Raw genomic sequence first — 26,313 nt, forward strand, 5'->3', positions numbered from 1 at the left:
GCAGTTCTTTATTTTGATGTTAAAATGTCCATTTGGCGAGGCCTTCCTTTTCTGTTATTACATTTAAAAATATAGAGAGCTTATATTTCTCCTTGTGGGCATTCAGGATGCCTGTTTCTTAAAGTATTATGGGAAGGGCATACATATGTTTTCATATAATAATAATAATGATGGCATTTGTTAAGCGCTTACTATGTGCAAAGCACCGTTCTAAGTGCTGGGGTAGTTAAAGGGTAATCAGGTTGTCCCGCGTGAGGCTCACAGTCTTACTCCCCATTTTACAGATGAGGTAACTGAGGCACAGAGAAGTTAAGTGACTTGCCCAAAGACACACAGCTGACAAGTGGCAGAGTCGGGATTTGAACCCATGAGCTCTGACTCCCAAGCCCGGGCTCTTTCCACTGAGCTACGCTGCTTCTCTCTCTCTATTTGTTACACTGAGAATTTAATTCCTGAATGGTTGTTTTCTCACAAATACAAAAAAGGTCCTATGACAAATCCTGCAATGTTATATCATATCAACCATTCCAAGTAAGTAAGGGATATAACTGAACACTGGTGGGTTTAACAGAGCGAAACTTGAAATTTCATGCAGTTGAGGGTTTCGTGTAAAGCTAATCCTAGAGTTTATTGTATAAATTTAAAATTTTGCCAAGTATTCAGAGAACATTCTAGTAGGAGTACGTCACTGTATTTGCCTTAACTGATAGATGATCTGTCTCCAGCCGTCATATTCTGGGAAGCGGTGGGTCGAATTTGAATGTAATTCCAGTCTTCTTGTTCCAGAAACTAAAGTCTAATAATATTTTTGCATGAAACTGCTGCTGGGTACTAATAAGAGACTGGATGAGGAGCAAAGGTAGAATATGGCTCGATATGGAACAAAGATAGGGTTAGGATAGTCCAGTACTTTTAAGGTATGATTACCTAGATTATTTTTTTTTCACCACAGTAAGATGACAATGCGACGCAGAAATAGATTTTGGTATTTTGCACTTAGTATATGGGTACTGAGTTAAATATGGTTGTATTAGTTCTTAATGTCCATTAATGTATATTTGCAGTTTTAAAAAACTTAAAGGGACATTGAAGTAAAAATGATTTCAGTAAATATTCTTCTGTATAATACTATAACTTTTAAACTTGAAAAAAGTTTCAAAATTTAGTTTTCTCCCTGTTTACATTTTACTCATTTTGACCAGCGTAAGTTAGCTCATTGCTTCGGTTTTGTTTCGTTTGATTCCCTAGTTTAGTGAAGGCTATTCAGTACTCCTTAGGGAAAGGTCAGTTACTGGACCTTTTTCATTTCATAATATTATCTGTTTGTATTATGTTTTGTCAAACGCTTTATTGACAACTCTCAAGTGTCTCATGGCAACCCTTTTAAAAACGATTCAGTACTATTTTGTTCATTTTTTTTCTTTCAAGAGGTTTCCGCTGTGTAGACACAACCTAGCCTAAAACCAATCTTCGAGTGAAAAATCTTTTGAAATTAACCTCACTATTTCTAAATTTTAGTAAAGTGGTCATGAAAGGAAGTCAAATCAGGGGAGCAATTTTATAATACTGTATATTTTGTAGCTATTGTATATTTTTCTTGATATAGTATATCATTGTTGAATTTTAATTAGGAATAAAGTTTTTTGAATTAAATTTATAAGTATAGGTTACTCTCTTAATCTAATGTTAATCCATTGCTTCTTTGTATCACTTTTCTACTGTCTGTGTTGTTTCCTTTGCTTAGATCTTGACTGAGAATTGTTGGAGTCCAATAAATTTATACTTCATTTCTTTTGAGTTTTAAGTGCCTCTCATTGGTAGGGTCTTGGAGCAATTCATCAGAATTCATTTATAGTTTCTGGGATGTGTGTGAAAATATTAGTCAAAGGTAGCCCCTTCAATTCTTTTGAGGCAGCATCATCATTTAGCTGTTTTACAGGTCACTTTAATGGAACAAGTGTCTTGGAGAGGGCATTTATATGCTTTCTTTAACAGTTTTCCTCTGAAGAGCCTGAACTGCTATTCATAGAGTTCCATTATAAATTAGCCATAAAAATTTGAAAACCAGGAGGAGCTTAGGAGGGAATAGGAGAGTTAAAAAAAAAAAAAGTCAAGAGGAGGAACCCAGGTGATAATGCAGGCTGACAGAAGCAAATAATCGAGTTATTCAAAACAAGGGTGGTCTGGATCTGTTTAGTCTTCTCAGTTACAGCATTCTCCCAATTCACTTGAAGAGTGGATTCTGGTGACTCAGCTTACCTATTTTGTTATTCCTTTCAGTATTCCTAAGGGCCATTTGACCTGTGCTTTATTTCATTAAAATACATTAGGATACTCTCAAACGGAGGCCTTAGGGCTAAAATGTCATTTGCTCTGCTCCTGAGAACAGAGTCTGCTTTGTTGCGTAGGAAAGATAGGGGAGAAATAGCCAGGCTCCCTATCACTTTTGCTCTCCCCCCTCCTGGACCCAATCTCTCTTTACCTCCTCTCCCTCCGACCCCACCATCAGTTTCTTGGGCTCTTTGGCTAATTCCTAACCTTTGCACAGCTTTGAACGTTCTAAAACAATCACCGGTAAATCTTTTCAGTGAATTATTCAGTGGTATTTATAATTTTTAATAATAATCATAATTATGGTATTTATTGAACCCTTATTGTGTGCCGCCTACTGCACTTTGCGTTTGGGAGAGGAGAATACAAAAGAGTTGGTAGCTATATAAGCCCTGCCTTTGAGGATCTTACAGCTTATAATCTTTAACCCTCAAATCTCCAGGAATGTCAACGCTGATGTTTGCCTCTTCTGCCTATTTTACCCCTCCCTATATAATAAATGATTTTTCTAGGGACACAGAATACCACCCCAAATTTTACATTGTGAGCTTTGAACTTTCTAAAACAATCACCAGTAAATCTTTTCAGTGAATTATTCAATGGTATTTATAATTTTTAATAATAATCATAATTAGGGTATTTATTGAACACTTATCGTGTGCCGCATACTGCACTTTGCGTTTGGGAGAGAATACAAAATAGTTGGTAGATATATAAGCCCTGCCTTTGAGGAGCTTACAGCTTATAATCTTTAACCCTCAAAACTCCAGGAATGTCAACGCTGATGTTTGCCTCTTCTGCCTATTTTACCCCTCCCTATATAATAAATGATTTGTCTAGGGACACAGAATACCACCCCAAATTTTATATCGTGAGCTGTCGTTTTTTTTTGTTTTTTGCTTTTTTCCCATACACTTGATCATGTTTTGCCTAAAGTCACCCCTCTGAATGTCAGGACATGCCTACTGCACTTACATGGGTCAAATGGGTCATTCCAAAGGTGCACCACCTCCTCCAGAAAACCTCCAAACTAATTTTGGTACCTATGTACTCTATTTTATTCCTATCCTCAGCATTATACATATATTCTTAGGTAAGCTAAGAGTAATAAACACCACTAGCTAAGTGTTTTATGAAACATTCCACCCCATTCTGGTTTAACAAATCAGATTTATTATGAATGGATAATTTCCTTACATAACTCCAACTCCAAGGTACTTGGAAGGCTTTAAAGGTTTGGCGTTTCTATGTAAATACAGTAATAAAGAATCACCTGTCACGATCTCTACTGACAGTAGGAGGAGAGGGAGGACAGATGAGGAGGAAAAGAGCCTTAAATGAATCATCGTGGGGCAGGGGAGGTGAAGAGGAGGCGGAAAAGGAGGGAGAAGAGAAAAAAAACTAAGTTGAGTTTGCTTACATCAAGTCAGAGTTAAATAAACAGAGCTTAGCTGGCTCTCAGAATGGGTGAATAGCAAAGGATAGGGGTCTCTGAGGGCCAGAAGAGCCAAGATGGGGGGCTTCAAGAGAGGAGAAGGAAATCTCTGAGGGGCCAAGAAGGGCAACATATACCAGAAAAGAAACTGAACCAGAGACAGACAATGGAGGAGGCAAGAGATGAGAGAAAAGCAAGATAACGGGTTAACCTCTAATATAAGATGGCCATTCATCCAGTTTCAAGCTTCATGATAAGACTACTAACATTAGGGTCATCAACTCAGTGAGTTGCAAAGAAAAATCTTGTGTTACAGATGGAAGAAACAGAATTCGTCTAAGTTCAATACCCTAAGGTCACTCAGTGAGGGCCCAAGTCCTGAAAAGCAAAGAACTGAATTTAATGTGAACAGTCTTGGTCAAGGATTAATACTTTACCAGTGGACAGTATGAACTATTGTTGTTTTACATTTTCATCATCAAAAATTGAATACAACTTCCTGGGTTTTTGAGTGCCTTCTCTTCAGAGTCTGGAATTTCGGGGTAGGCGGTGTGGGTATGGGAAAAACCAGTGGTAGCCTGTACGGAGAAAGTAATCCAGAGCCTTAAAGCAAGACATTAAAGTCCAGCATCATCAACCCTTTGTCCATCATTCATTCATTCATTCATTCAATCATAGTTATTGAGCGCTTACTGTGTGCAGAGCACTGTACTAAGCGCTTGGCAAGTACAAGTTGGCAACATATAGACGGTCCCTACCCAACAGTGGGCTCACAGTCTAGAAGGGGGGAGACAGAGAACAAAACAAAACATGTGGACAGGTGTCAAGTCATCAGAATAAATAGAAGTAAAACTAGAGGCACATCATTGACAAAATAAATAGAATAATAAATACGGACAAGTAAAATAAATGGAGTAGTAAATCTGTACAAACATATATACAAGTGCTGTGGGGAGGGGAAGGAGGTAGGGCAGGGGGGATGGAGCGGAGGAGAGGAAAAAGGGGGCTCAGTCTGGGAAGGCCTCCTGGAGGAGGTGAGCTCTCAGTAGTACTGATTTGGGTAAATACTTGATTTGTGCATGGCAGTGTAGTAAACGCGTGGGAAAATACAAGAGTTAGAAGACATGCCCCCAGGCCCCAAGGACCTTACAATCTAGCTAAATCAATTTACAGGTTGGACAGGGAATGTGTCTACCAACTCTGAGTGCTTAGTACAGTGCCCGGCACATTGTAAACACTCAATAAATATAATCAGAGCCCGGGCTTGGGAGTCAGAGGTCATGGGTTCAAATCCCAACTCCACCAATGGTCAGCTGTGTGACTTTGGGCAAGTCACTTAACTTCTCTGCGCCTCAGTTACCTCATCTGTAAAATGGGGATTAAGACTGTGACCCCACGTGGGACAACCTGATCCCCTTGTATCCTCCCCATCACTTAGAACAGTGCTTTGCACACAGTAAGCGCTTCACAAATGCCATCCTTTTATTTATTCAATCGTATTTATTGAGCGCTTACTGTGTGCAGAGCACTGTACTAAGGGCTTGGGAAGTCCAAGTTGGCAACATATAGAGACGGTCCCTACCCAACAATGGGCTCACAGTCCATCATAATTATTATAATCGATTGATTTATGGGGGAAGCAATTGAGTTTGAAGATGCTGCCATCAGCTTACAAGTAGAAATTCCCGGCTCCCTCCCTTGGGGCGGTTATTCATTTCCAGGGAATTCCCTGACTCCCACACGGTTTCTCGCCCGAGTTCGGTTTTCTAGGAAACGACCCCGGAAATGATAATAATAATAATAAAATAATGAAACTGAAAGGGTCGATGTTCGACTTTGTATTGTTGTTGTGGTTTTGTGTGTGTGTGTGTGTGTGTGTTTTTAACTTTTGGGAAAGCACCATGGCATCAAGCGCCACGACGACGTCATGTTGGAGTCGTGTCAACTGTGATTCAAGGAAGGAGCGCTAAAGTCACGAAGGCCGGGCCCCGGGTTTGGTCAGCGCGGGTCTCGCACCCCCAAAGGCGCAACGATGGGGGGCCACCGCCCCCACCCCAAAATAAAAAGCCGTGGGAAGAAGAGGAGCCCAAACCCTCTCCGGCGGAGGCGGTGAGCGGCCCCAAGTCGGGGAAAAGAAAGGAGACACCGAGGGGCCACTGGGCCTCTACAGCGCCGGGGTCATTCATTCATGACTACTCTATTTCTATTCTATTCTACACTATTCTATTTATTTTGTTAATGATGTGCATATAGCTTTAATTGTCACCGCCGCTTGTCAGCTGTGTGACTTTGGGCAAGTCACTTCACTTCTCTGGGCCTCAGTTACCTCATCTGTAAAATGGGGATGAAGACTGTGAGCCTCCCCGTGGGACAAGCTGATCACCTTGTAACCTCCCCAGGGCTTAGAACAGTGCTTTGCAATCAATCAATCAATCGTATTTATTGAGCGCTTACTGTGTGCAGAGCACTGTACTAAGCGCTTGGGAAGTCCAAGTTGGCAACATATAGAGACAGTCCCTACCCAACAGTGGGCTCACAGTCTAAAAGGGGGAGACAGAGAACAAAACCAAACATACTAACAAAATAAAATAGAGTAAGCGCTTAATAAATGCCATTATTATTATTATTATTAAATTTTATTCCTTCTGACAGTTTTGACACCTGTCTACCTGTTTTGTTTGGTTGTCTGTCTCACCCTTCTAGCCTGTGAGCCCGCTATGGGGTAGGGGCCGTCTCTATATGTTGCCGACTTGGACTTCCCAAGCGCCCAGTCCAGTGCCCTGCACACAGTAAGCTCTCAATAAATACGATTGAAATGCACACAGTAAGCGCTCCAGAAATACGATTGAAATGCACACAGTAAGTGCTCAATCAATACGACTGAAACTCATTCAGTCGTATTTCTTGAGCGCTTACTGTGTGCAGAGCACTGGACTAAGCGCTTGGGAAGTGCAAGTCGGCAACATATAGAGTCAGTTGAAATGCACACAGTAAGCGCTCAATAAATACGACTGAAATTCATTCAGTCATATTTATTGAGCGCTTACTGTGTGCAGAGCACTGGACTAAGCGCTTGGGAAGTCCAAGTCGGCAGCATATAGAGTCGGTTGAAATGTACACAGTAAGCACTCAGTAAATACGATTGAAATTCATTCAATTTATTGAGCGCTTACTGTGTGCAGAGCACTGGACTAAGCGCTTGGGAAGTCCAAGTCGGCAGCATATAGAGACGGTTCATTCATTCAGTGGTACTTATTGAGCGCTTACTGTCTGCAGAGCACTGTACTAAGCGCTTGGGAAGTCCAAGTGAAATGCACACAGTAAGCGCCCGATAAATACGACTGAAATTCATTCAATTGTACTGATTGAGCGTTCACTGTGTGCAGAGCACTGGACTAAGCGCTTGGGAAGTCCAAGTTGGCAACTGGCCAGGACCGGTTCGGGGCTCGCCATCCCCCCCCATCTTACCTCCTTCCCTTCCCCACAGCACCTGCATATATGTATATATGTTTGTACATAGTTATTACTCTATTTATTTTACTTGTACATATCTATTCTATTTATTTTATTTTGTTAATGTTTGGTTTTGTTCTCTGTCTCCCCCTTCTAGACTGTGAGCCCACTGTTGGGTAGGGACCGTCTCTATATGTTGCCGACTTGTACTTCCCAAGCGCTTAGTACAGTGGTCTGCACACAGTAAGCGCTCAATAAATACGATTGATTGACTGATTGATTGATTGGTTTTGTTCTCTGTCTCCCCCTTCTAGATTGTGAGCCCACTGTCGGGTAGGGACCGTCTCTATATGTTGCCGACTTGGACTTCCCAAGCGCTTAGTACAGTGCTCTGCACACAGTAAGCTGTGTGCAGTTACCTGTATATATGTATATATACCTGTATACATGTATATGTGTTTGTACATATTTATTACTCTTTTTATTTATTTATTTTACTTGTGCATATCTATTCTATTTATTTTATTTTGTTAATATGTTTGGTTTCGTTCTCTGTCTCCCCCTTCTAGACTGTGAGCCCACTGTTGGGTAGGGACCGTCTCTATATGTTGCCGACTTGTACTTCCCAAGCGCTTAGTCCAGTGCTCTGCACACAGTAAGCGCTCAATAAATACGATTGATTGATTGATCGATTGATTGGTTTTGTTCTCTGTCTCCCCCTTCTAGACTGTGAGCCCACTGTGGGTAGGGACCGTCTCTATATGTTGCCGTCTTGGACTTCCCAAGCGCTTAGTACGGTGCTCTGCACACAGTAAGCGCTCAATAAATACGATTGATAATTGATGGATTGAGTGGGCGAGCCCGGCCTGTGCTCCCCGCGGCCTGCAGGGGGCGCTCTGCAGGCCTCCCCGCCAGCAGGAGGAGGAGAAGGAGGAGGCCGCAGCCCTGTTGTTGCGTGCAACTGGGCTCCTCCTCCTCCTCCTCCTCCCTCTCCTCCCACCCTCCCTGTTTGCCTCCTCCCCCACGGTGGGCGAGGACCTCTTGGGTTTCCACCCCCTCCCTCTTCCGACCTGCCCACTGGATTGCAAGCTTTCCCTCCTCCTCCTCCTCCTTCTCCCAGTCCATCTCCCCCCTCCGGAGCTGACTTCCTTCCCCAGCAGAGCCGACCCACCGCCTCTTTGGAGCTTCTTAACGCTCATTATTATTCCTCTCCTCCTCCTCCACCTCCACGGTGGGCGAGGACCTCTTGGGTTTCCACCCCCTCCCTCTTCCGACCTGCCCACCGGATTGCAAGCTTTCCCTCCTCCTCCCCATCCTCCCAGTGCATCTCCCCCCTCCCGAGCTGACTTCCTTCCCCAGCAGAGCCGACCCACCGCCTCTTTGGAGCTTCTTAACACTCATTATTATTCCTCTCCTCCGCCTCCACGGTGGGCGAGGACCTCTTGGGTTTCCACCTCCTCCCTCTTCCGACCTGCCCACCGGATTGCAAGCTTTCCCTCCTCCTCCTCCTCCTTCTCCCAGTCCATCTCCCCCCTCCGGAGCTGACTTCCTTCCCCAGCAGAGCCGACCCACCGCCTCTTTGGAGCTTCTTAACACTCATTATTATTCCTCTCCTCCGCCTCCACGGTGGGCGAGGACCTCTTGGGTTTCCACCTCCTCCCTCTTCCGACCTGCCCACCGGATTGCAAGCTTTCCCTCCTCCTCCTCCTCCTCCTCCTCCTCCTCCCAGTCCATCTCCCCCCTCCGGAGCTGACTTCCTTCCCCAGCAGAGCCGACCCACCGCCTCTTTGGAGCTTCTTAACACTCATTATTATTCCTCTCCTCCTCCACCTCCACGGTGGGCGAGGACCAACTAGGTTTCCACCCCCTCCCTCTTCCGACCTGCCCACCGGATTGCAAGCTTTCCCTCCTCCTCCTCCTCCTTCTCCCAGTCCATCTCCCCCTTCCCGAGCTGACTTCCTTCCCCAGCAGAGCCGACCCACCGCCTCTTTGGAGCTTCTTAACACTCATTCTTATTCCTCTCCTCCTCCTCCCTGCAGCCCAGGTCGGTGCCAGGTGGATTGGGCCTTCGCCCGGCCGAGCATGTGCCACCATGGCGAGCCTGGGCTCCTGGCTCGGTGAGGCCCAGTGGCCGGCCCTGGTGACAGTGTTCCTGGCCGCCCTGGTCACCGTGGGCATCTACCTGGTGCAATATGCCCGGGCCCTGGCAATGCCCCGGGGCAGGAGGAGGGAAGGAGCCCCTGCAGAGGGGCAAAGAAGCGAAACGGACTCAATCCTCAGCTGGGTGGTGGCCCTCGACAGCTGGACCGGCCAGTGGCGAGCCGCCTGGATCGATGCCCTCAACGCCGAGGCCCAGCGCCGAGGGGTGAGCCCCTCACCCCGGACGGAAAAGGCCCACCGTGGCCTCGATTAATAACGACAGTCAGTCTTGCGGCATTTGTTCTGAATCGTGATGGTGTTTGTTAAGCGCTTACTAGGTGCCGAGCACTGTTCCAAACGCTGGGGTGGATAGAATCATAATAATAATAATGATATTTATGAAGCGCTTACTAGGTGCCAGGCACTGGTCCAGGCGCCGGGGTAGATATAAGGGAGATAGAAGGGGTTAAGCGCTTACTGTGGGCCAAGCACCGGGGTAGATACAAGGGGTTAAGCGCTTACTGTGTGCCAAGCACTGTTCCAAGCGCCGGGGTAGATGCAAGGGAGATAGAAGGGGTTAAGCGCTTATTATGTGCCAAGCGCCGGGGTAGATACAAGGGAGATAGAAGGGGTTAAGTGCTTACTATGTGCCAAGCACTGTTCCAAGCGCCGGGGTAGATACAAGGGGTTAAGCGCTGACTTTGTGCCAAGCACTGTTCCAAGCGCCGGGGTAGATACAGGGTAGATAGAATAATAATAATAATGGAATTTATTAAGCGCTTACTATGTGCCAAGGATTGTTCCAAGCATCGGGGTAGATACAAGGGAGATAGAAGGGGTTAAGCGCTTACTATGTCCCAAGCGCTGTTCCAAGCGCCGGGGTAGATACAGGGTAGATAGAATAATGATAATAATGGAATTTATTAAGCGCTTACTATGTGCCAAGGACTGTTCCAAGCATCGGGGTAGATACAAGGGAGATAGAAGGGATAAGCGCTTACTATGTGCCAAGCACTGTTCCAAGCGCCGGGGTAGATACAGGGTAGATAGAATAATGATAATAATGGAATTTATTAAGCGTTTACTATGTGCCAAGGACTGTTCCAAGCACCGGGGTAGATACAAGGGAGATAGAAGGGATAAGCGCCTACTATGTGCCAAGCACTGTTCCAAGCGCCGGGGTAGATACAGGGTAGATAGAATAATAATAATAATAATGGAATTTATTAAGCGCTTACTATGTGCCAAGGACTCTTCTAAGCATCGGGGTAGATACAAAGGGAGATAGAAGGGGTTAAGCGCTTACTATGTGCCAAGCACTGTTCCAAGCGCCGGGGTAGATGCAAGGGAGGTAGAAGGGGTTAAACGCTTACTATGTGCCAAGCGCTGTTCCAAGCGCCGGGGTAGATACAAGGTTGATAGAATAATAATAATAATGGAATTTATTAAGCACTTACTATGTGCCAAGAACTGTTCCAAGCGCCGGGGTAGATGCAAGGGAAGTAGAAGGGGTTAAGCGCCTACTATGTGCCAAGCACTGTTCCAAGCGCCGAGGTAGATACAGGGTAGATAGAATAATAATAATAATGGAATTTACTAAGCGCTTACTATGTGCCAAGCACTGTTCCAAGCGCCGGGGTAGATGCAAGGGAAGTAGAAGGGTTAAGTGCTTACTATGTGCCAAGCACTGTTCCAAGCGCCGGTGTAGATACAGGGTTGATAGAATAATAAGAAGAAGAAGAATGGAATTTACTAAGCGCTTACTATGTGCCAAGCACTGTTCCAAGCGCTGGGGTAGATACAGGGTAGATAGAATAACAATAATAATGGAATTTACTAAGCGCTTACTATGTGCCAAGCACTGTTCCAAACACCGGGGTAGATACAAGGGAGATAGAAGGGGTTAAGCGCTTACCATGTGCCAAGTACTGTTCCAAGCACTGGGGTAGATACAAAATAGATAGAATAATACTGCTAATAATAATAATAATGGAATTTATTAAGCGCTTACTGTGTGCCAAGCACTGTTCCAAGCGCCGGGGTAGACACAAGGGAGATAGAAGGGGTTCAGCACTTACTTTGTGCCAAGCACTGTTCCAAGCGCCGGAGTAGATACAAGGGAGATAGAAGGGATTAAGCGTTTACCATGTGCCAAGCACTGTTCCAAGCGCTGGGGTAAATACAAGGTAGATAGAAGAATAATAATAATGGAATTTATTAAGCGCTTACTATGTGCTAAGCACTGTTCCAAGCCACCGGCGTAGATACAAGGGGGATAGAAGGGGTTAAGCGCTTACTATGTGCCAAGCACTGTTCCAAGCCACGGGCGTAGATACAAGGAAGATAAAAGGAATTAAGTGTTTACTATGTGCCAAGCACTTTTCCAGGTGTTGGGGTAGATATAAGGTAGTTAGAATAATAGTAATAATAATGATGGCATTTAATAAGCGCTTACTATGTGCAAAGTACTGTTCTAAGCCCTGGGGAGGTTACAAAGTGATCAGGTTGACCCACAGGGGGCTCACAGTCTTAATCCCCATTTTACAGATGAGGGAATTGAGGCACAGAGAAGTGAAGTGACTTAACCAAAGTCACCCAGCAGACAAGTGGTGGAGCCGGAATTCGAACCCATGACCTCTGACTCCCAAGCCCGTGCTCTTTCCACTGAGCCATGCTGCTTCAAAGTTACACAGCAGAGAGGTGGTGGAGCCGATGAGATTCTGACTCCTTTTGTCGCGATTTTTGTATTTATTTATTGCTATTTGATTTTATTGTCTGCCGGAGAGCACTTAAGGTGCGCCGGTGCGGCCTTCTTCGTAATGATAATTTGAAATAATAATTATGGTAGTTGTTCAGCGCTTACTGTGTGCCAAACAGTGTTCTAAGAGCTGTGTTTTGATACAAGTAATCAGGTTGTCCCGCGTGGGGCTCACAGTCTTAAACTTAAGTGCATCCCGGGATGGGGTTTGCAGCATGGCGAGGTGGATAGAAAACAGTCTAGGAGTCAGAGGATCATGAGTTCTAATCCCAGCACCACCGCTCGTCTGCTGTGTGGCCTTGGGCTAGTCCGGTCACTTCTCTAGGCCTCAGTTACCCCATCTGTAACATGAGAATTAAGACTGTGAGCCTCAAGAGGGACAGGGACTGTGGCCAACCGATTTGCTTGTATCCACCCCAGCGCTTGGTACAATGCTTGGTACATTGTAAGCGCTTAACAAATAACTACAATTATTTGGAGTGGGGGAGAAGCGGGGGGGGGGGGGGGGCAGAGGCTGCACGCCCAGAGGAGTGAAAGAAAATGTGGGAGAAGGGAAAAAAAATGACAATGGAGAGAAAGGAAGAGCTTGAGGAGGAAGGGGAAATCCAACACAAAGAGGTGAATGAGGTCAAAGGTGAAGAGGGCCAAAGCCAGTTGCCGAATCCACTGCCTATCCATTCTTGCCTCAGCGGATTTCTTCAGGATGCGTGGGCTTTGAATGAGGTTTCCTAAAATGCCGGTTCATGAGCTCGCATTTATTTTCTTTGGGCATGTTAAATTTAATTTAACGGCATCTTCCAATTCCTGGGAGTTGAACTTCACCAAGAAAGCCTTTTACATTATGTAATTTGTCCTGCCACTGTTTAACATAACTGCCAAAAATGTTTCCCTCCCTTGAAAGTCTGTTAGTTTATTTCCAGTAGCCAAACCAACTTTCTCCTACAGTAGGATAGGGTTGCTTGTTCAGCTATTCAGACATCTTTTCTCAATTTTGTAGTATTTCACATGTTTATGTTACACATTTCAGTAACTTCAGAAACACCGTGGGAAGCAAAGGACAGGACTGGTTAGATCATTGGTTCAGCGCGGCGATGGCACTGCTTATGCACTTACGCTTCACCCACATTCTCTTGACGTTTAGTTGTCATTTCGGGATACCCAGTGCTTAACATAGTGTACTGCACACAGTAGGTGCTCGGTAAATACTACTGATCGTTTTTAATATGGGATCGCATCTTCTAAGTCCCTTAATGTGATTTTTCAAAAAAGAATGAGAATTTTCCCATCATCTTTGAGAAAAAGGATGCTGATTTTGAGAATAGGGTATTTATTTTGAAAATATATTACTGATTCTCCACATCAGCCCCAGCTCCAGGGTCGGTGAGGAGCGGCACAGGTGCAACAAGCGCAGCGCTGTTCTACACTGTCGCACTTGAAGGACGGTGGTTTAGTCACCGCCGAGGCTGAAGGTCGGGAGGGGTGAGTGTCACCATCAGCACCCTCCCCAGCAATGCTGGGGGTTGGGGATAAAGGGGCTAGTTCCTGGGAGTGGTTTGTTGACACTGACATCATCCCATTAGCTACATGGCCTACTACTATATACATTTTGGAAATAATGCGAGCCTTGGAATGTACATGCAGTTTTTATAAACGTTTTCATTGTTCACTGGCCCTAGGGGTCACCAGTGCTGGGGTTTTGAATATTTCATAAAGCACCGCATCTGAAGCAGCGTGGCTCAGTGGAAAGAACACGGGCTTTGGAGTCAGAGATCAAGGGTTCAAATCCCGGCTCTGCCACTTCTCAGCTGTGTGACTTCGGGCAAGTCACTTCACTTCTCTGTGCCTCAGTTACCTCATCTGTAAAATGGGGATTAAGACTGTGAGCCCCCTGTGGGACTTGTAACCTCCCCAGCACTTAGAGCAGTGCTTTGCATGGTAAGCGCTTAATCAATCAATCAATCAATCGTATTTATTGAGCGCTTACTATGTGCAGAGCACTGTACTAAGCGCTTGGGAAGTACAAATTGGCAACACATAGAGACAGTCCCTACCCAACAGTGGGCTCACAGTCTAAAAGGGGGAGACAGAGAACAGAACCAAACATACCAACAAAATAAAATAAATAGGATAGAAATGTACAAGTAAAATAAATAAATAAATAAATAGAGTAATAAATATGTACAACCATATATACATATATACAGGTGCTGTGGGGAAGGGAAGGAGGTAAGATGGGGGGATGGAGAGGGGGACGAGGGGGAGAGGAATGGTAGGCTTAATAAATGCCATTATTATTGTTATTATCTGAAGAATGACAGAATGAGAATCAGGTGACAGAATAAATAGGAAAACATTTCCTAATTTTAAATGGGTGTGGAGTCCACTGATCTAACATTTCTATGTAGAACGCAACTGATGTCCATGAACGGGTTTGAGGTGGCAGGACCTACAAGATGATGACTTCCTGTGTGTATTACTTAGGGTCTGCGTCTCTTGAAAGTGAAGTGGGAAATGGAGGAAAGTATTTGGAAATATTTCCAATTGCCAGTGACAGGCAAAAGTATATAAATAAAACCCCCTGCTTTTCCAAATGGAGATCTAGACTTCTTTTCCTCAAATCATGAGGGGAGCAGGAGGGACCCTGTTCTTAAAGATTTGTGAGATGAGTATTTTGATATGCTCTTTGAATTTCTCAAAGGAAGACATTGTAACAATTCAAATTGTATTTCTTGAAAAGAATATGACTAGGTTAGAGATGTATCTCAGTGGCACTTTAAAACATTCAATAAGAAAGAATTGGTAAAAAAAAAAAGCATTTTGTAGGTGTGAGTGCATTGCTCTCAAGGACTCATGGTTGTTGCTCTGCTTCATTGTTGCTGATAAAGCTATCATGACCGACATGGCCTTTACTAGTATTACTACTACTATTATTATTATTATTGTACTTAGTGCTTCTATGTGCCAAGCACAGTACTAGGAGCTGGGGTAGATTCTGGATAATCAGTTTGGGCATAGTCCCGATCCCACATAGGGTTCACAGACTCATTTAGGAGGGAGTAGGATTTTATCCCTGTTTTACAGATGAGGAAACTGAGGCACAGAGAATTACGTGACTTGCCCATGGTCACACAGCTGCGAAGTGGCAGAGCCGCGTTTAGAAACCAGGTCCTCTGACTCCTTGTCTCGTGTTCTCTCCACAAAGCCACACTGCATCCCGTGACTGAAAGTAGAACGTTTATAGAGCCTGCCAGGCTCAGAAATCAAACTCTTCTGGCTGTGGCAGCCATGACCGAGAGGAGAGGGTTGCCGCCTTCCTTTGCCACCTTCCTCAAGGCCATTTTAACCACAACCTTCTCTGTCAGGAGTCAGTACTGCAGGAACCCAACTAGGCTAGGGGTTGGGAGGAAAGGGGGAGAGGAGAATGCACGCCAAAGTACACCTCTCCATTCCCAACCATCTTCCTCCTGGAAGCTCTCCGAGCCAGTCAGAACCTTTGGATGTGGCAGCCGAGACCCTTTTTTATACAGAGAGAGGATGAAGTAGTGGGAGGGAGAGGAAATTATTGTTGACCCCAAAGCCGGTCAGGATGCTGTCTTAGCAACTACTCTAACTGGCTAGCATTGTTCTAGACCTGTGAAGGAAACTGCTGGAAACTGAGTGATCAGTCAGGAACTGTTTTATGTTTGTCAGCTACAAACTAGCACTTTTTTCTGTGCCTGGAAAGACTTTAACCTGGATTTTATCTCGACTCATTTAGATCCAAATGATCTGTTCCTGCTGTAACCCTACTTCGTATGCAGCCATCTTGGGTTGGGGTTAGTGAACTGGGGGTGTTTGGTCCTCGGATTATCCAAGACTTATAAAAGCACTACGGCATCTATCAATCAATCAATCGTATTTATTGAGCGTTTACTGTGTGCAGAGCACTGTACTAAACGCTTGGGAAGTACGAGTCGGCAACACATAGAGACAGTCCCTACCCAACAGCGGGCTCACAGTCTAGAAGGGGCAGACAGAGAACAAAACCAAACATACTAACAAAATAAAATAAATAGAATAGATAGGTACAAGTAAGATCAATAAATAAATAAATAGAGTAATAAATATGTACAAACATATATACATATATACAGGTGATATACATCCTTCCCGTGGGAATTTTGATGACAGATCTGGGGGGTAGGAAGGTTAGGGAATATTTGAAAAATCTAAAAAATGGTATTTGATAAGAGCAGCAATTGCAACAAGGGCCAACACCTAAACTCTGACCTACTGCAGATCTTGGGCGTGTCCTGAACGCCACTGGTCATTGACTCAAATCCCACACATGCATTGAAAAGGTGGTGATGACAAAACACGCCTCTTTAACCAAACTGTCCTAAATGGGTTGCTTTTGTCTTTTATCATAGCCTGTATGCTTCAATCTTGTCTCTTCAGGCTTTAGAGAACTGGTAATAATAATAATAATTGTGGTATTTGTTATGCACTTACTATGTGCTAAATACTGTGCTGAACACCAGGGTAGAAACAATCAGATTAGGCCCTGTCTCACATGAGACTCACAGTTTAATCCCCATTTTTCAAATAAGGAAATTGAAGTTCAACAAAGTGACTTGCCCAAGGTCACACAGTAGGCAAATGGTGTAGGTGGGGTTAAGGTTCAGGTCTCCTGGCCTTTTCACTAGGCCACACTGCTTCTGAATCAGGGTACGTGTGATTCTGGAGAAAACACAACCTCTCTGGCCTCTACACTCATTTCCCAGATTCCTTCAGGTTGTAATCTGGGCAAATGAAGGAAAATATGTGAACCATGGTATGTTCTTTGCGAGGAAAAGCACTGCATAAAATCAGAGGTATTTTATTTATAGCCATGTCCTTTGCCTTATATTTATTCTGAAAATAAGTATTTTAAATGGAACAAAAAAACCCAACATTTCAGAACCAAAGTTGAGTATAATGACCTCTCTGGATTCCTTCCTGAAAATTTTAAATTTCTTGATCGGATCCTGGACTACAGCTGCGGTGGTCAATGTGTATAATTTTTCTGTACTTCAGTAGCCTCCTCTATAAAATGGGGACTAAACCCTACTCCCTCCTTCCTAGACATTGAGTCCCATAATGGACAGAGACTGTCCAACAAGATTGTCTTGTATCTATCCCAGTGCTTGGTACAGAGTAAGCCCTTAACAGAAACCGTAAAAAAGAACAAAACTCCACATCACAGACGGTAAAAAAAACCCAGGTTATGGGGCTACTTCATCCCTCAAGAACACCATCGATGTGTGGACTTAATAGTGCACGTTATTCCTTTAACATGCTAGCCTCTGTATGTGAAGTAAAAACAGTAGAGGAAAGTGAGAAGACATTATTATTAATTTCATTAAGTGAATCCAGCTTGACTCTGATATCAACAGGTACAATGCCTGGCACATTGCAAGTGCTTAACAAAAACCATTAAAAAGACACAGGATTTCAGTGGCAAAAATATTAAAATATTTAAAAACATTTGCAATGTATATGTTCTCCATGTTGCAATAATATTGTGGGCTTTTTTTGGGGGGGGGGAGACTAATACAGAGGAAAACATTGTCTCACACACCCAGTAGACATCAGAGCTAATCTTTCCTTTTAATACATTCTCTGCCTGGCACAGTGCTCTGTTTCTGTTCTCCCAGTCAAGCTTCCCAGTTTACAAAACAATGTCAGCTGCATCACAAAGCTAATGACATTCCTTTGCTTGTGTGCTTCAGCAAAACAAAACTCAACCCAGAGAGATCAGTTGAGCAGCCAACCCCATTGCACAGTACTGCCATCTCAATTACAGTTTTCTCAGAAAACATGATTCACCGCTGAAGAAATACATTTCAGTCCCTTGTGGACTGTTTTTTGGGTGGGGGGGGCAAGAGACAGGAAAATCCCTGAAGCAGCGTAAGGCTAAAATATACAAATAAAAACAGTTTGAACCTCTTAGCTTTTGAGTTGGCCATTTGGCCTTTTTAACTGTTAATGGCTTATAATTAGAATTGTTCATAACAGTTTTAGGTCTTTTTTTGACATTTATGCAGCCATTTCCTATGATTTAGTTTTATACTCTGTTCCCCCAAAGGAGGTTTTTTGTGGGTTTTTTTTAGGATTCAAGGTGCTCTTGTGATTACATTTTGGATCACAAGTGGATAACTCCTTGTTCTTTAGCCGTGGACACTTTCCTCTTGTTTATGTGCTTCCCATCTTCCCTTTGGTTGTTTTTGTGTCTGTCTAAATGCATTGCAAACCCAAGGAACAGAACCTGTGGCTGATCGTAGCTTTTTAATAATATGACTTTGGATAAACTTAACATTCAGGATGTCAGTCAGTGGTACTTATCAAGTGCTTACTTTGTGCACAGCACTCTTCTAAGTGCTTGGGAGTATAAAATATAATAGAGTTGATAGATGGGATCACTGGCCTCAGGGAACTTATAGAGTGTGTGTGTGTGTGTGTGTGTGTGTGTGAGAGAGAGAGAGAGAGAATGAAAGAATGAAAATGAATCCCCTTAATTCCTCCTTCTCTCCTCTGCCTTGTCTCAGGGCCCGCTGTTGCTCAAGTTTGAAGAGGACCAGCTTCAGCCACCTTTAGAACTGGCAGTCCAACAAGTTGTGAGCGTTGTCAAGTCTGCCCAGGAGAAGGTGAGTGGAGCCTGGAGCTGCCATCTGGGCAGTGGACCTATGGGTGAATTTGATTTAAAGATGATGGATAGACTCTGGGGTATGCAGATTGTAAAGATAGGGAAAGCCTGTGGGTAGAATGCTGAAAGGATTTCTGGTCTTCACAACGTTCTGGATTTCGTTCATTTCTGCAGTCATTATAGAGGATACTTCACTGTTGCCAACAGTTGATCCTCAGATTGAGCTGATCTCGGTCTTTGTAATGTTTTTGCTGCTTTAGATTGATACCAAGTAATCAGAGCATTGAAAGAGGTGTGCGTTTTGTGAACCGGTGATGATTGTGGTATCTGTTGAATGCTGTGTGTCAGGCATCGGATCCCCATTTTACAGTTAAGGAAACAGGCATGGAGAAGTTAAGTGACTTGCCCAAGTAGGCCAATAGTGGAGTCAGGATTAGAACCCAGGTCCTCTGATTCCCAGGCTTATGCTTTTTCCACGAGGCCACGTTACTTCCCACGACTCAGAGGTGGGCCGGGACTCTCCAAATCTGGCTAGGCCTGGGCTAGGGTGGGCTAGGCCCTAGTGACCCTGTAGCCTATCCCCTGTTTTCCTGCTTCCTCCCCCCATTTAATTCCCAGCAGCCCCTGGGGAACACCATTCCCGATTAGTGCACCGTGCGTGTGGGTACACTTCCTTTCTCCCATGGTATTTCTGCACCAAGGTTGGACTTGGAATCTGGAATGGTAGGCCTGACTTGGCTCCGGCTGAGCAGGTTGGGTCGAATGAGCCAGACAGGGAAAACCCAGTCTGTGCCAGGCTCTACTCCCGGGGATTAAGAATCTGGTGGGGACACACTCACATTGTGCCGCACTGCAGCCTCCTCTTCTCCTCCTCTCCCCGCCACCCATCCAGGAAATCAGTCAGTCAATCAATCAATCGTATTGAGCGCTTACTGTGTGTAGAGCACTGTACTAAGCGCTTGGGAAGTACAAGTTGGCAACATATAGAGACAGTCCCTACCCAACAGTGGGCTCACAGTCTAGAAGGGGGAGACAGAGAACAAAACCAAACATATTAACAAAATAAAATAAATAGAATAGATATGTACAAGTAAAATAAATAAATAGAGTAATAAATATGTACAAACATATATACATATATACAGGTGCTGTGGGGAAGGGAAGGAGGTAAGACGGGGGGATGGAGAAGGGGACAAGGGGGAGAGGATGGCCACCTGGGTTTGGCTGGCTTTTGGGTCTCACCCAGGTCCACTTTCCAAGGGTTTGGCTTGGGCTGGGCCTGGGATTTGGGGCTGCAAAAGTCTCTCTCATTACCCCCAACCATAGCCAGGCGAAGTAATAGTGAATTCTGCCCCACACTTGGTGCAGGTAAAAGGGGCCAGTTGAGGTCAAGGGAGACCACCGGGATGAATTACTTTTCTCCCATGGCTGACTTGTCCCCTTGCTGGTAGGATGCCTTGAGAATTGCTCATGAACCTGGGAACTCTTTAAGAATTGTAATGGGGGAAGTACCTGATGCTAACAGATCTGGGGCTTCATTGAGAGAGGCATATGGCTCCCGTGCCATGGTTTATTGGAGAAAGGATCCCCTCTCTCTGGTTCTGAGTGGGGAGAGGGGCAAAGGAGGAGGTCACAGGTTCCCACTGCCACCTCTCCTTTCCTCCCCTCCACATTCAGCGTCTGGCCAACAGGATTGGGGCACAAGTTTGGGGAAAATGTCCAGTTTGGTAGGTAGAGCAAGGTGTATGCCCATGTGACGGTCTGAAGGCCCAAGGCTAAAATTACCCCCAGAGTCAGGAGGTAGTGTCAGATCCTGGCTCGGTGGAAAGACCACAGGGTTCCTATCCCAGGTTGGCCACTTTCCTGCCTTGTGACCTTTGCCAAGTCACTTCCCCTCTCTGTGCCTTAATTTCCCCATCTGTAAAATGGGGATAAGATATCTGTTCTCCCTCCTAGTCCACTCAGTTACGTGTTTAAGTGCTTACTGTCTGCCAGGCTAGATATAAGAACTAAGCTAGATATAAGATAATCAAGTTGGACATAGTCCATGTCTCACATGGGGCTCACAGTAGTCTTAATCCCCATTGTATCGATAAGGTAACTGAGGAACGAGCCCGAATTAAAAGCCAAGTCCTTCCAACTCCCAGGTCTGTGCTCTATCCACTGGACCACACTGCTTTTCTATCTCAATCTGATTATATTATATCTGCTTGAGTGCTGGCATGAGGTCTGTGCTTTATAAATAGCATGATTATTTAAATAAACTTGACAGCCCCACCTACCACTCTCTTTACTGTAGGTGTTTATTAAGGGCTTACTTTGTGCTAAACACTGGGGTAGATCAGGTTATCTGTGTAGTCTTTGCCTCATTTAGAGCTCACTACCTGAGGTCAGAAGAAGCCCCTAATATATCCCCAGATCATCTTCTGCAGATCACATGCAGTAGAGGCACTTTCCCGCCTCTGTCCTCGAACGCCCTCTCTCCTCCAAAAAAGTCCCCCAGACTACAGCTCTCCCCATCTTCAAAACCCTCCCCAAATCCCACCACCTGCAGGAAGCCTTCCTTGGTTAATTTACACCACCTCAGTCACTCTATTTCTCACTCACTGAAGATGTCAGGAGTAGATACTGGCTAATAGCATTTTGGGGTGATGTCCACAATTTCTTTTCTTTTTTCATCCAGTGGACTATGAGCTCATGTCTACTAACTCTGTTGGAATGTATTCTCTCAAGTGCTTTGTACACTCTTACAGTGCTTACAGCCCCTAGACTGTAATCTCGTTGTGGGCAGGGCATGTGTCTGTTTGTTGAGAAGCAGCGTGGCTTTAATGGAAAGAGCACAGGCTTGGGAGTCAGAGGTCATGGGTTCTCATCCCAGCTCCTCCACTTGTCTGCTGAATGACCTTGGGCAATTCACTCAACTTCACTGTGCCTCAGTTACCTCATCTGTAAAAGGGGGATTAAGACTGTGAGCCCCATGTGGGACAACGTGATTACCTTGTATCTACCCCAAAGTTTAGAACAGTGCTTGCGCTTAGTACAGTGCTGTGCACACAGTAAGCGCTCAGTAAATACAATTGAATGAATGAATGCTTGGCACATAGTAAGCGCTCAACAAATACCATTATTATCATTATTATTCTTTTATTGTACTTTCCCAAGGGCTTAGTACGGTGTAAGAGCTCAATAAATACGATTGAATAAATGAATGAATGCTCTGCACACAGCGCTCAATAAATACAATTGAGTAAACAGTACTGTGCTCTGCCCCCGGTAAATGCTCAATAAACACTGCTGATGATGATGACAGTGGTAGAAACATATAAGAATTGTTATGATTCTGAGCCAAGGAACCAGGAGTTGTTTGGCCTACTCTCTATCATACAATCAATCAATAGTGTTTATTGAGCGCTTACTATGTGCAGAGCACTGGGCTAAGCACTTGAGAGAGTACAGTACCACAGAATCAGCAAACATGTTCCTTCCCTCTAGACTGTAAGCTCGTTATGGGTGAGGGGGACAGACAGCTAGGATTTCTTGTATTCTGTTTCGAAAGTATCCCTAAACATGGTTTGATTCCATCCCATCTGTTGATCGAGCACTCAGGCGAGATTGAGGCTGCTTTACTTGTCTCAGGCATGTTGTGTGGCTTGATTCCTGAATACTCTGTGATGCATGCAAAAGAAGTGCAAAGTAATAGCTGTGATGTGCTCATCAGCAGCACAGCTCCCTCTGATGAGTCCTTTCCAAACATCTGGTGGAGTCAAGATTTTCCTCTTTCATTTTAATCTTTAAACAGCTAATGGGGCTTAAATGCAGCCCTTCACCTTATTTTCATATTTAATGATGTGATACATTATGAATTGTGGTTCCTTCTTTCTTTCCATTTTGTTGTGGTACCAAAGAGCATCTTTTAATTGGCTAAAGGTTTGTTTTTATGCCAATGACTAGCTGGGTACCTAAACCATCAGTCACTTACACCATATTACACCATATTTTTATGATTTTTATGCCAATGACTACCTGGGTACCTGGGTACCTAAACCATCAGTCACTTACACCATATTACACCATATTTTTATGATTTGCATCACCTCTCCTTACACACATATGCAAACTCTTGGTGTTGTTTTTTTTTGTCAACTCAGTTATTTCTTTAAACTAGGTCTTTATGTTTGTTTTGTTAAGTGGTATTTATTAAGCACCTAATATGTGCCATGCACTGTACTAAGCACTGGGTAGATACCAGTTAATCAGGTTGAACACAGCCCATGTCCCACTTGGGACTCAAGAGTTTTAATCCCCATTTTACAGATGATGTAACAGGCACAGAAAAGTTGTGACTTGTCCAGGGTCTCACAGCAGACAAGTTTAAGAGCCAGGATTAGAATACAGATCCTTCTTGCTCCCAGGCCCGGTCTCTATCCACTAGGCCAGGCTGCTTCTTGTGGCTTTACCTCTAGGCATTAGCTTTTGACGCTTTTGAAATGGGAAGTGTGATTTCCTCTTCATTCCATTGCTAGTGAGTAGATTCCAGATGAGTTGGCGAGGGATGGCGGTGATTGAAGTCTGAGATCTTGTCTTTGAAAACCAACGCTTAATTGAGTTCTAATACTGCTCTCTGATTCTTGGGATGTTTTTATTTATCTCAAAGAATACCGTTTTTTACCCAGAAAATGGGAAACGAAATTTTCCCAAAGTTGGATTCACCTCTAGAATAAGGACTCAACTGTCCAGTGGTGGTGATAGAATAATAATAATAATTGGGGTATTTAAGAGTTTGCTAGGTGCCAAGCACCATAGTAAGCAATGGGGAAGATAAAATGCAATCAGATGAGACAGTCCCTATCCTACACGGAGCTTACAATCAAATTAGGTGGGAGAGCAGGTATTTTATCCCCGTTTTAATGAGGAACCTGGGTTACAGAGAAGTTAAGTGATTTGTCCAAAGTCACCCAGCAGGCAGGCCATACGCAGTGCGGTTGGGATTCGAACACAGGACTCAGTACATGTAGTCCTGTGCTCTTTCTACTAAGCCTCACTGCTCCCCTTCCTTTATACAGATTGGCAAATCTGCTTCCTGGTTAAAGGGAAGATACATTCTACATTTCTGTCTTTTTCTCTCCAGCCAATCCTGCATTCTCTTTATTTCACTCCCACCGATGTTTGAGGCTGTATCAAAGCAGCAGGTTTCTTCCTACTGTCTCCCCACTACTTCCTGGGAGAAAATGGGACCCGAACATTTGTTCCAGAAACAAAAAGCCTTTCTGCGCATACTTAAAGGAGATAGAGTATTTCTGGTAGCAAATACTAGCTCCATTACCAGACCACGCTCCCTGGAATTTATAACTTGGCTGAAGCTGACCATTTAAGGCCTAAGCATGGCAGGGTCAAAATGTACTTATTGGAAAACTCAAAACCCAACAGATGGAACGTTTTACTTGGACAGTGGCTCTGGGCGTTCTTTATTTTCTCAAAGAATCCCCAGTGCGAGAAACATTGCATCAGTGGTATTTGAGTGCTTTTACCCCACGCATCGTACTTATTGAGTGCTTACTGGGTGCACAGCACCATACTAAGTGCTTGGGAGAGGACAATTCAACTGAGTTGTATTTGCAGTGTAAAGGATCTGTGGGATAAACCTGGGAATAAGAGGTGGTTTTATTTGAGGAACCATTTTCCAACTGCAGTGAAACACTCGATGAGCCCGGAACAACACTGACTGCTGCAACTAGACTAGTAAATCTAGTCTGTAAGCTGCAAGACTGGAAGCTCATTGTAGGCTCGTTGCTTCACCAGGGCAAAGTGAACTTCATCGGCGTGACAGTATTTGCCTTTTCAATTATGAAAAGGGGACTTGTTTCCCAGGTGTATATGTTGCTATGCGTTTTGTTCTGAAACTCTGGGTTATTAGGCTATCTCGGGGCTCCCAGATACAACATGCGTGGAAAGTGCAAGGGTTACCTGGTGTTGGCCAGAGACAACTATCATCAACATGAAAAATATTGAATTAGGAGGAAAGCAGTGTGGTCTAGTAGAAAGAGCATGAGCCTGGGAGGACCAGGGTTCTAATCCTGGTCACGCCACTTACTGGCTGTGTGGCCTTGGACTAGTCACTTAACTGTGCCTCAGTTCCCTCATCTAGAGAAGCAGTATGGCTCAGTGGCTCATCTTACCTCCTTCCCTTCCCCACAGCACCTGTATATATGTATATATGTTTGTACATATTTATTACTCTATTTTACTTGTACATATCTATTCTATTTATTTTATTTTGTTAGTATGTTTGGTTTTGTTCTCTGTCTCCCCGTTTTAGACTGTGAGCCCACTGTTGAGTAGGGACTGTCCCTATATGTTGCCGACTTGTACTTCCCAATCGCTCTGCACACAGTAAGCGCTCAATAAATACGATTGATTGATTGATTGGAAAGAGCATGGGCTCTGGAGTCAGAGGTCATGGGTTCAAATCCCGCTCTGCCAATTGCCAGCTGTGTGACTTCGGGCAAGTCACTTAACTTCTCTGTGCCTCAGTTACCTCATCTGTAAAATGGGGATTAAGACTGTGAGCCCCCCCGTGGGACAACCTGATCACCTTGTAACTTCCCCAGTGCTTAGAACAGTGCTTTGCAAATAGTAAGTGCTTAATAAATGCCATTATTATTATTATTATTATAAAATGGGGATTCAGGATCTGTTCTCCCTCTTACTTGGACTGTGAGCCAGATGGGAGACACGGAGTCCAAACTGATGATCTTGTATCTACCCCTGTAATTAGAACAGTGCTTGACACATAGTAAGCACTTAATTATTATTATTATTATTGTTACTATTGAGTCTAGAACATTGTACTAAACACTTGGGGGAGGACAACAGAAACAAGACACGTGCTTCCTGACTTCCAGAAGTTTATATTCAAATAAAATGGGCAGACAGAGAAATATATACAAATAGAGGAAGCAGAAGAAAGAAGAAGGGTATAACAATATGAAATACAAATGAATCAAGATGAAATAGTTGAAAAAGTGAGCGTACAAATGAAAGCACCTGTATATAAAATATCCCAGGGTGTCCCCGGTGCATTTGTAGATAAATATATACAAATAGAGGAAGCAGAAGAAAGAAGAAGGGTATAACAAGATGAAATACAAATGAATCAAGATGAAATAGTTGAAAAAGTGAGTGTACAAATGAAAGCACCTGTATATAAAATATCACAGGGTGTCCCTGGTGCATTTATACTCTTGTACTGAACAGTGCCAGGCAAACCTGACCTCTTGAGAGGGTGTTTTCCCAAGGAGATTGACAAATAGGCCAGAAGGATGTGATGTTTTTCTGTTTTGAAGTTGCATCATAGACAGCCCAGCCAATAAAATTCCAAGTTTTTTTTTTCTTTTTCATTAGCCCTGCAATAATAATGTGTGTACCCAAGGGGAAACCTGGACTTTAATAATTGGAGTGAGGTTTTATTAGTCAGAACTTTTTTTTACCTGTAACCGTGTATTCTGTGAGATGTTTTAAGAGGCACAAAGCAGC

At 44.0% G+C, this 26,313-nt stretch overlaps 1 protein-coding gene across 2 annotated transcripts in view; it reads left to right on the forward strand.

Moving 5' to 3' along the window:
* Positions 1 to 8,931: 8,931 nt before the first annotated feature.
* C2CD2 (C2 calcium dependent domain containing 2) overlaps positions 8,932 to 26,313 on the forward strand; it is a 54,391-nt gene continuing 37,009 nt past the window's right edge. For both annotated transcript variants that reach the window (XM_038760604.1, XM_038760605.1), the window contains exons 1-2: positions 8,932 to 9,584; positions 18,683 to 18,781. In XM_038760604.1, coding sequence (XP_038616532.1) covers positions 9,312 to 9,584; positions 18,683 to 18,781 — 372 coding nt within the window. In that variant the 5' untranslated portion in view covers positions 8,932 to 9,311. The remainder of the gene's footprint in view (positions 9,585 to 18,682; positions 18,782 to 26,313) is intronic.

This window comes from Tachyglossus aculeatus, chromosome 18 (genome assembly GCF_015852505.1).
Source record: "Tachyglossus aculeatus isolate mTacAcu1 chromosome 18, mTacAcu1.pri, whole genome shotgun sequence".
NCBI classification, from domain to species: domain Eukaryota; kingdom Metazoa; phylum Chordata; class Mammalia; order Monotremata; family Tachyglossidae; genus Tachyglossus; species Tachyglossus aculeatus.